At 34.7% G+C, this 10,936-nt stretch overlaps 1 protein-coding gene across 1 annotated transcript; it reads left to right on the forward strand.

The window, feature by feature from the left end:
* The first annotated feature begins 1,449 nt into the window (after positions 1 to 1,449).
* On the forward strand, positions 1,450 to 6,065 carry LOC105038640 (extracellular ribonuclease LE). Its single transcript, XM_010914508.3, has 4 exons — positions 1,450 to 1,613; positions 2,641 to 2,805; positions 5,243 to 5,435; positions 5,576 to 6,065. The coding sequence occupies exons 1-4, from the start codon at positions 1,503 to 1,505 to the stop codon at positions 5,878 to 5,880; spliced, it is 774 nt and encodes a 257-aa protein (XP_010912810.1). The 5' UTR covers positions 1,450 to 1,502; the 3' UTR covers positions 5,881 to 6,065.
* Positions 6,066 to 10,936: the final 4,871 nt, after the last annotated feature.

Consider the following 10,936-nt stretch of genomic DNA (forward strand, 5'->3'; position numbering starts at 1 on the left):
TACACATCAAAAATGTTGATTGTGAATGAGCTTCAATTATATGGAAGTATTTCACATCTTTTGTGCAAGGTGGAGACAACCACCAACTATCAATAGACTTCTATCATTCTCATATAACAAGGGACAGATTTGGATAAGACCGATCGGATTTGGGTTCAAATCCGATTTGATCAAAATTTAATAATGAAAGTCCTACATCAGAGATCCAACTTATGGATTGTGATCTACTATCTGAAAATTACTTGTATATCAAAAATCATATAATTTGAAGATTATTATCTTATACATCAAACGATCAAAAAATACATATAATTCAATTTTATTTAGGCTATATCCAAATTTTGATTACTTGATGCATAGACTAGGAGTCTTCAAATCATATGATTTTTTATGTGTAAGTAGTTTTGAGATAGTAGATCATATTCAACGGCTTAAATCATTGATATAGGATTTTTATTTTAGTTTTGAATTGACTAGATTTGAGTCCAAATACAGTCGACCTGATTTTAGCTTATTCCTATAAATGTGCTATCTTTTTATATTCTAGATGGTTGATATTTTAGAAAAGATCTGAACCATAACTACTAATACTAGTCTACTAGCTCGCACATGCAATGCTTGCAAAGGAGGAGGGCTCTAAATGAGTTCAAGAAAAAATAAAAAATTTAAAAAATTTTGTATGGCAGAATAAAAAAAATTTTCAAATTCTAGATGAGTTAAAAAAATGAATTTGCTTGGATAATGGATTCCGGATAAATTTGAAGGAAAAAAAAAAAAAAAAGGTGGAAATGCATCGATGGATTCTGGATGAATTTGAAAAAAGAAAAGAAAAGAAAAGAAGTGGAAATACTGTGGAGTTGCATGGAAAAATATGAGTAGGCCAGGGAAATAAATTAGTGAAACTCCGTACTCTGCTGATACCAAGAAAAAGTTCCATGCTTTGAATGTCCCACCCATGTGCAGGGCATGTGCAATACTCCATACCTAACAAGCTAATTTAATTAATCAAGTGAAATGAAGAGGTTGGTCCGAAGACATCGGTGTGTTTGAAAACGTGACAGAAAGAGGCTTATCGGGACTTCGTTATGCTCCCTCCCTCTCTCTCTCTCTCTCTCTCTCTCTCTCTGTGGTAAAGAAATATTTCCTCTCTTTAAAATGGATAAAATTTTTATACATAAAAAAAATTTTGATCGGACATATTTTGAAAATATCTATCAAAAGATGGGTAGCAAACACACGTATTAAAATATTAAGAAAAAAGAAATAAATAAATTCTAAAAATATTCGAACAGTTTAGATAAATATCATATAATTATTTTTTTTATATATACACGTGGCACGATGACAGCGATGAAATACTCCCTCCCTCTCTCTCTCTCTCTCTCTTTTTTTTTTGGAAAGAAATACTCCCTCTCTTTAAAACGTGGTAGGGAGTTGGCTTCATGGCACTTCATCTCTCTCTCTCTCTCTCTCTCTCTCTCTTTCTGTATGGTTGGTAGGCAATGGCTACATCCAAGGCTCTTCCTCTGCTATTCTTGCTTGGCCTCCTATCTCTGGCTTCCTCCCCAACAACAGCGGCCTCTGAATTCGACTTCTTTTACTTGTCCCTTATGGTAGCCTTTCTTTTTTTAAGTTATTTTTCTTTTTCTCATAACAAAGGCTACTCATGGTAGCCTTTGTTATAATGCTGGTTCAAAGAACATCAACCTAGACACGGAAAAAAAAAAAAAGGCATTTGAGCATATGCAGCTTTCACTGTTATAAAGTTCTACAGCAGACTGCAATTTTTGAATTTTTCTTTTATTTGTCTTAAACTTACATGACTAGTTTCAAATTGGTCACAGTGCTACCAGTCAGGACAGAAATTATGTTATAGTACTAGAATTTAATTTTTATGTTGGAACAAGTAATATAGAGGGCTATATATGGACTTGTTCTTTAGGTGGTGCAAAAGGAAGGAGAAGCCTGAGTGGAGGGCTATTTATGGAGTTGCTCTTTAGGTGGTGGAAAAGGAGGTCAGGTAGAACCTGGTGATCCAAAAAACAATATCCTCATGAAAATCTATCTTACAAACATCACCAACATAAAGAGAGATATCACCAAGATGTAGATTCTAACTTGCAAACGGAACCATACATCATTAACAACTGCTAACTTAGTTGGTTGTCACCTCTGCCATTAGGACTCGGCCTACTTCAAAAAAAAAAAAGACAAGACTATATTTCCAATTATACATGCAGCATATAGACATACCTTCTACAAGGTTACACAAGACGAACTGTGACACCCTTGTTCTCTCCAAATTGTTTTTACCTTCAAAATTCCATACTTTGAGACATTTAAGAGATGCTCGATTGTTTAAACATGTAAAAATAAGAAATTATCTATAAGAAAAGCTTATAATTTTAATAATATTTATTTTAACTGCATAATTGACACCACCAAGTACAATAGAACTGTAACTGATATGTTTCAGCTTGAAAAATCACAAAAGTAGTACCATGATAATGATTCTGAAGTATATCCAATTTCACAGAGCCTAGTGTTCCAAGATTTTTTTTTTTTTTTTTAAATTATTATTTTTTGATGGAAGTTCCAAGATTAAAGACTAAAAGGATGGATGTTGGTCATTTTTAACAGTGGCCAGGCGCTTACTGCAGTTCTAGCTTCTGGAGCAAGTGCTGTCGCCCAACTACAGGCAAACCAGCACTGGACTTCTTTGTGCAGGCCCTGGAGACATATAATAGCATCACTGATGAACCTGTGACTAAGTGCAGCACCCAGTGCCGCTTCTCCGTCAATGCGGTTAGTCTTTGTTTCTCTTTCATACACACACATTAAGAGTACAAATACATCTTTAGGGAAGTGCTTTTTTAAGTTTCCCTCCTCTTTTTCTTTCTTGTGGAGAATAGATGTTATTATGTAATGTTGTTGATACTCTGTAGTGAATTCGGGCATCATAGTCAAAATAATGATATGATTTGGACTATGTGAAGCAAGATTCCTTTTTCCAAACGATTTGTTCTGTTAACCTCAGTTAAGTTTTCTTAGTTTCTCTCTGAAATAATATTCAAATTTTCCAATGTGCAATACTCAACTTGGTTTTCATCTCTTTCAGATAACTAGTAATACTGGAAAATTTGGTATAAATATACATATTGGAGTTTTGATGCAGGTTACAAGCTTTACATGGCTTCTCACCTTGTAGACGAATTGTTTTTTTTTTTTTTTGAAAGAACCTTTCCGATTGAGGAATTTTGAAATACAGGGTACTAAGATACCATGATGAACTATGCCAGTATCATTTTAAGGAGTTTGATTCTTAAAACAGAATTCCATTTGTTTTTACGATATTATATATGTTCAAAATTCTTCATTTGTTAGATCTGAAATCATGGAATTAGCAAGCCTATTTTGAAGGATGCAGCTACCACAAAATCTTCATCCCCTGTTTTATTAAGTATTGATTTGGAATTTTGGTGGAAATTAAAAAAGTAGCTATTAGAAGTCATCTAGGAAAATTCTTACGCAGGACTTAGATTATCTTATGCAACGGATTATCCTTGGTTCCAAGGCCTAGAACTTCTCTGTCAAGCTTTCCGTTCCTTTTAAGCATTTCATTAAGCAATAGACAGCATTGGGGAGTTTTCTTTCATGTCAGGAAGGAGGTGGGCTTCAAGAAGATATGATTGAGAGCAGTGTTTGCAGTGGAAAATGAAGGGGATCTTGGGAAGGCTCGGTCTCAGTGAGGCCAAGAAGACCTGAGGGTGGCTAACTCCATTTTTTTTCTTTTTATTTTTTTTTTTTGTGTAGGGTTGGTGGGCTCTCTCTCTCTCTCTCTCTCTCTCTCTCTCTCTCTGTGTGTGTGTAGGGTTTTGGGGTTGGGGGTGATGTGGAGTGGGGAGGGGGGAGATGAAGTATTCATGCATACATATTGGTAGCAGATGCATACATAGCGCATCAAATCATTCTTAGAGTAGTCATGGGAGAAAGGGTCCAATGAAGTCTAAAACACATCCATCCTGCAGAAATAAATAAATACAATCTATTTAGCGAAAAGAAAAATAAGGTGTTTTTTTTTTTTTTTGCTTTGTGGTATTCTCATGAAATGATGATGATGACTTATTGAACTGTTCTTGTTTTTCCTATTGATTAGCAGTATTCTCCTATGCTTATTTTCACATGCATAAAGATATTTATTCATGAATAACCTTAGTCTTCATTTTACTTAATTATTTTATATTTAGTTTATATGAATATTTTCCAAACTTCTGGCATGTTCGCAAGTTTGTAGGGATAATATTTGTTGAAGAAAGAAACTGCATTTGGTGAAAAATTTATTTAAGAGAAAACCAATTGTGGTTGGTGAAATTTTGTTAATTTGAGAATAGTGGATCTTAGTTCATAAGCAGTTGCATAAATATTTCTAGATAAACCCTCTTTTTAGAGCTGGCAATGTACTCTATCCGATTGACTACCTAATTTAACTTGATCCAATTTGCAATAGATGTAGGATAGATTCAAGTGATAGTACAGTCATCTTGAATTTGACATGAATATATACAACTTTTTATAAATTTCTCTTCGAGATTAAAAAAAATTGTACGCATAAAATTTTGATTTTTATAAATTTACCTGATCTAATCTATCCAACCCACTGTCTAACTTTACCCACCCCTTCTTGCCTTGAGGCTTTACCCACCCATCCTGCCCTATGACAAGTACGAGATGAGAATAGATATTGACCTATTCGATCCATATCTGATCTATTATTATTTTTATTTATTTTTAAATTTAAATAATATTTAGGATTTTCTTTCGAGGATAAGCTTTAAAAAGGAAAGTTGCCAAAACTAAGGGAGCATTTGTTAGCTGCATTTGCTAGTTATTTCCAAGCAAATTAATGCCTCTTCTCAGCATTGGTGCCTCATTGGTGGATTAATGATTAGCGTGGCCATATCTTTTCGATGCTTGGATAGATTTTTCTTTTCTTTTTTGTTTTTTAAACATTAATGAACCTCACGAGAAATCCCATCAGCTCCTCTATGGTGTCACTCCCAATGAACTCTTAAAACTATCATAAATGACCAAGCTGTGTTTGAGTAATGCTAATGGCAACTCTACCGCATGCATAGAAATTTCCGAACTACAAATTCTTAAAACTTCTAGCTTCAGCCTTAACAGTCCACATTCTCTTGTTATCATGGTGCAAAAAAAAAAAAAAAATGGAACACACCACCAGCTGAGGGACCTCATAGATGACTTATATGCTTACTGGACCAACGTGTCCTGCCCTAGCAACAACGGACGCCAACAATGGGAGCGCGTCTGGTGCACCTACGGCACTTGCTCCGGCTTTAACCAGACATACTACTTCCAACGGGCTCTCGCCCTCCGGGCCAAGGTGGACCTGCTCTGCATCCTCAAAAACAACGGTAACCATGCACCTCTCTCTCTCTCTCTCTATATATATATATATACACACACACACACACCCCTCACATTCCAGTACAACGATTAGTTGGTGCCTTAATTAATTTGTGGCTAAACTGCACGAGCTTTGCTTTATATGAAGGCATTGTGCCATCTAGCACAAAGTCCTACACGCTAGAGGACATCCAGAATGCATTCATCCCCACCCTTGGGTTCTCCACTGTGGTGGAATGCAACCAGAAGTGGTGGTTTGGGGACTACCAGCTCTACAAGATCCACATCTGTGTCTCCAGCGATGCAAAGTCGATCATCAGCTGTCCTATCCAGAAGAGCAGCAACTGTGGCAGCAAGGTTAAGTTCCTTCCCTTCGACCCTAACGCCCTGCCCATCAGCAACCTGGCTGACCTCATGATCAAGATGCCTGCTGCCATAGATATTGATGTGTAACTCAGCAGCTCTAGCTTTAACTTCTTTTTTCTTCGATCTGTATGCTTCTGCGATGACGAACTATGAGAAGGATGGTAGACAATGTATCTGATCTGAATCATCACTACGTAAAAGTTTGTATCCAATCTTCAGTAGTGGATGTAGAAATTTTCATTTCTGCGAATCGAAAAGTCTGCGTGTGTCTACGATGGATGTTTTGGAGATTCTAAGAACCCAGAATGCGTTAGACTATTATTTAGCACAGCTTTCATGGAGCCAGGCTGGATAGAAGGATTAGTGATAATAGCCGCAGCTTAAAGAACTTATGGTGGTGATATAGGAGGAGGATTCATGGCCAGTTTCTGATAATTAAGGATTTAACAATGAAAGCTTGGAAAATGGAGTGCATAGTAATTACTCATTCAATGGAAAAATGATCAGTAATTGCAAGAAGGTTAACCAGATAGCTTCCTCAAAGCATAACCACCCCTTGTTGATCTACCGGGATGGAAGACTGAAGCTTGTGGTCTTCAATAGAGATGATCATGGGCCGGAGTTGGGCACAGAAAATATCAAATTTTAAATAAGCTCAGACCAAAGCCGACTAAAATGAATATATATATAGTTTAGCCCCAAGCTCCGGCCTATGATCATCTCTAGTCTCCACCTAATGGAAGGTATTCGAGATCAACGACCATGATAGATTGATAGCATACATGTTGTATGACCTGTTCTATCACATCTTTTATGGTCTATCTATTTTCCAAATGAGTAGAAAGTGCAACTAAAGTGTGGACCTCGAACAGCAGATCTAAAAAAAATATTCCTATGGGCTACTAAGATTCTTATGAGCCATAAACAGCAGTGATATAAGCCAATCTGAGATCAGCCAGACCTATACCTCTCAAGGAATACAAGTAGCCTTGACACTTTCTTCAGAATTTTGCAATAATAATAGGCAAATGTGATGAAGCTTACTCCTTAAGGCTGATAAACAAAAGAAGAGTTTTGTCTTCCTATGGGTCCAATGCATAAAGTAAAGAAGAAATTGTTTAATCTATGAGCATAACCAGTAATTATAACTATCCTTGGAGCCACAACAAAGAGGAAGAAAAAAAGATGATGAGTTTAAATTGAACAGAGAAGTTTCATAGAAACATGTCCTGTGATTAACATTTAGCTCTCCTTCAATTTACTGTCATTTTTATCTATTTCAATGCCAAGAATTTATTAGGTTTTATAACAAAACATTTACCTGTATTATCTCTGAAAAATTTGCAAGAAAATCGCTTTCCCAATCCTTGAACTTATTGCTTTTTGCAAGAAAAGCAATAAGTTCAGTTGGCACTCTGATATTTCTGATATTTGGGGCATATAAGATGTTTGTTCACTGCTAACTTCACTCAGATAGAGCTTAGCCACTATCACTTCCGGAATTTGTGCAGCTTCCCACCTATTTAGGCGACCTAAAACATGAGTAGAAATATATAATATTAGTTTACACCAGCAATTTTCCTAACTCTAAAACATAGTACAGCCCATGTCATCCATCTGGAATGATCATATTTTCTTGCTGCTTTGTGTTTGAACTATATAGTAATTTCATTGATCCATGAGGATCAGACAAAAGTGGGTTAATTTGGCCATTAAAGAAGGGACTAGATTGGGTCCAGGAGCGAAGTTGCCATATCGAAAAAAAAATCAAATCATACATCAAGCTTTTGAAGACCCTAATTTGTCTGTACAATGTCTGATTGAGATTCTCAATTTTTTGAAAATCGAATAACTTGAAGAGCTATATGACATATCACTTTCTTTTAAAGGCATAGCAGACTAAGCTATCCGGACTAAACTCTATCACTCAAACTCCGAAACAGACTGGTCAATGCAAATATTTTCTTTTTGAAAAAAAATTTAATCGAGAATATCCTCCAATCTAAAAAGAATGTGCTGAAATATCTTGATAAGTCGATGTAGAAATCGCGATCTATTTTTTATAGGATTTTAATTTTTTTATGATTATTTTTATTAGTTATATCTATTTAAAGAAAATTATATTTTTATTTTAAGTAGAAGAGAATTTCCACCCGAATTATGTTACGACGGACTTCCTAATATATGTAGAGGCTTTATAATTCAATTTTATTATTCATTTTCTAAATAAAAGGAAACATAAGCTCTACTTTTATCAAAATTTTTCTTAATTTTTTAAAAAGTTTCAAGTTGAACGGATTAAAGAAATTGCTTCCTTCTCAACGGTCGGAATATTTAATTATTGTACCTAAAATTTAGTTAGTTATATCATAACATTCAGCTCTAAATGCAAGATCTCAAAGTTTGATTTTTAAAATGTCGATCTCAAACTCAAGTTTTGTTTTTGTCCCCTTAAACATGCACTGTACTCGGCTGATTGGTGGTATTGCTAAAACTCAGATATTTCCTTTCCAACCAAAGGTACCAACAATTGAAAGCCATAAAAAAGAACAACCCTTCATCCAAGCAGTCCAAGCCAGGCTTGATTTAATAATGTAACCTTTGCATCCATTTTCATGGTTGAACCTGATTCTGGTATATTATTTCTAGTCATATCCACCTCAACCATAGTTGATATAGAAATAATGGATACCCAACTTTTGGGATATGTTATATATATTCAAAAGTTTGATCTGGCAAATCAAAGGAATACTAGATTACTGACCTCGACTGGACCGCTCTAATTCATAGCTCATACATCCTAAATCTATTGTCATTAAGGTGTCAAATTCCCATTACGTTGGATTGTCCTTATGCATGCAAATTGATTCCCATGCCATGTATTCCTTTATTTTAATCAAATCATATTTAAATTTAATAGACCAGCTATCGCCACCTACATAGGGCTTAGACAATGATGAGCTTAGCCCTACCTTTCAAGGATAATCTTATCTTTAAAATAATGAAGGGGATTAGTGATGACTACACACAACATTCATGTTTGGTCTTTTTTCCTTCTCTTCCAATATGAGCAAAATTTCTCTTCATCGATCAAACAACAAATTTTAGGAGAACCATCTATTAGGTGCTGAAACTCCATTGCTGATTTTGGTATTGGATGAGAAACATTATCGATTTCGTGAAGCATGAAGCCTTCACTCCCTAAATACATCAAAACATCATCATTCTCCAAACAAGGGTCTTCTTTATTCATTTACAAACCTGGTTTTGTAATTCGTCCCTAATAGATTGGTGATGCCAAGTTAAAATAATTACGCAATATAAAGCAATTTTAACCAAGATGGCAATGCACTACTTGTGAGGTCTAGGGGTCTAGATTATCTTAATTATGCCCCTTAAATCACTAAATCCTGCAAGTAAAAAATAAAATCTCTCTTCTGAGGCAGAGTCAGACCTAATGTCTAATTTTAGACCTCAAAAGAAAACTATTTGCATCCTCTTTTTTTCATTGATGGCTTCATTCATATGAGAAAAGTGATAGATACACCTGCAGAACAGCAGGCTATTAACAACTATCTAGGCTTAATGCTATTTGCGTTGCACAACATGGAAATCTTTGGTGGCATTTGATTAAAGGCAGATATGATTGGCCCTCAACTTGTAGGTGGAATGGGCCTAGTTATGGTTCATGTAGGGGGATTAAGACCTGGCTGTAGCCTGCCTTAGATTAAACTATTAAATTCCTTCGATTTGTGCAATTATTATGGTCTTTTTTTTTTTTTGGCTTAATGGCATTGTACGGATGATCTCGATAAATTTTATATAAAGGGTTGATCCATTCATGACACCTTGATGAGTATGATTGAGGTAGCTTTGTTAGCATTGGAATATATTGTGGCATAGAAGCACCTACTCCCTTAGGTTCCCCTAGCTCAGGTATCTTTTCTCTTTGCAAATTAAATATAGAGGAGCATTACATCTATACATCGACGTAGACCGAAAGCACCTATACGATATATATCGATAACCTCTCTAATGTATCCCCTATCCATTTTCTGCAAAATATGAGAGGTGGGGAAGGGTGCGATTCGCATCATATGATGATCGAATTCGCCTATCATATGCCTATGGATTTAGATCAACATTCGAAATAATATAAAGGTGAGCCTACAAGTCCTAGAAGATAAAAATGGATGCTTATAGCTCTATTCTTATAGAATTTGTTTATAGATGGGAGACAATGATTATGACTAAACTGATGCAAACATTTGAGGAAGAAACAGAAGCAAGCATCAGAGGTTGAGATATAGGTGCAATTAAGGAAGCATGCCCAATATAAAATCTTTAAAGTTTTAAATCTTTTAAAAGAGTCTGATTGCCATTTTAAAATAAATAAAAAATTAAATAATTCAGATTCTAGCATAAGGTTATTGAAAATATAATGCAGCTACATAATTGCATGGAACCTGTTATAATCCTTGCAGAATTTACAACTTATTAATAAATATATTGCAACACGCCATCCGTGTGATATAAATGAAGTCAGCCACCACGTTACCTCATTGAGATAAATAACATTGAAGATGTAATAGTCATTATTTTTCCGTAAATAATGATCATTCTTTTGCTTGTATCTTCTTTAAATAAAATAAATATTTTTAATATATCGAATATTTATCTAATATTACCCTGGAAAGTGATTGTACAATTTAAAATATATTATTTTATTTAATATAAAATGAAGAATGGATAACAGCATTATTTTTTTTTTTTTTTGTTGCCTTCTATTTCTTGTTATGACATCACTACATCAATCATTATTTCAATATTTATATTGATATACAGAATATAAAAATTACCTTTGAGATAAATGATGATAGCTAAAATCATTATATCGATCAATAATAATTCTGGCAGACGAGAACATGTTATTTAGAATCTTGATCTGCATCTAAATCAAATTAACAAAATATGTTATTAAAAACCCCGATCCATCCAAATCAAATTAACAAAAAAATAAAAAAGAAAAAATATGCACAACTCCCCAAACCACTTTCTTCCTTTTTGTTCTCTCTTTACTGGGTGGGTGGTAGCACATGCCAATAAAAGATGACCATGTCACAAGCTCCTTTATTCTTGGCCG

Source organism: Elaeis guineensis, chromosome 1, assembly GCF_000442705.2.
Source record: "Elaeis guineensis isolate ETL-2024a chromosome 1, EG11, whole genome shotgun sequence".
Classification (NCBI taxonomy): Eukaryota; Viridiplantae; Streptophyta; class Magnoliopsida; order Arecales; family Arecaceae; genus Elaeis; species Elaeis guineensis.

Coding starts and splice junctions, on each gene's coding strand:
- LOC105038640 (XM_010914508.3), top strand. CDS start 1,503: ATGGCTACATCCAAGGCTCTTCCTCTGCTATTCTTGCTTGGCCTCCTA. Junction 1,614..2,640: donor TCTTTTACTTGTCCCTTATG/GTAGCCTTTCTT, acceptor CATTTTTAACAG/TGGCCAGGCGCTTACTGCAG. Junction 2,806..5,242: donor GCCGCTTCTCCGTCAATGCG/GTTAGTCTTTGT, acceptor ACACACCACCAG/CTGAGGGACCTCATAGATGA.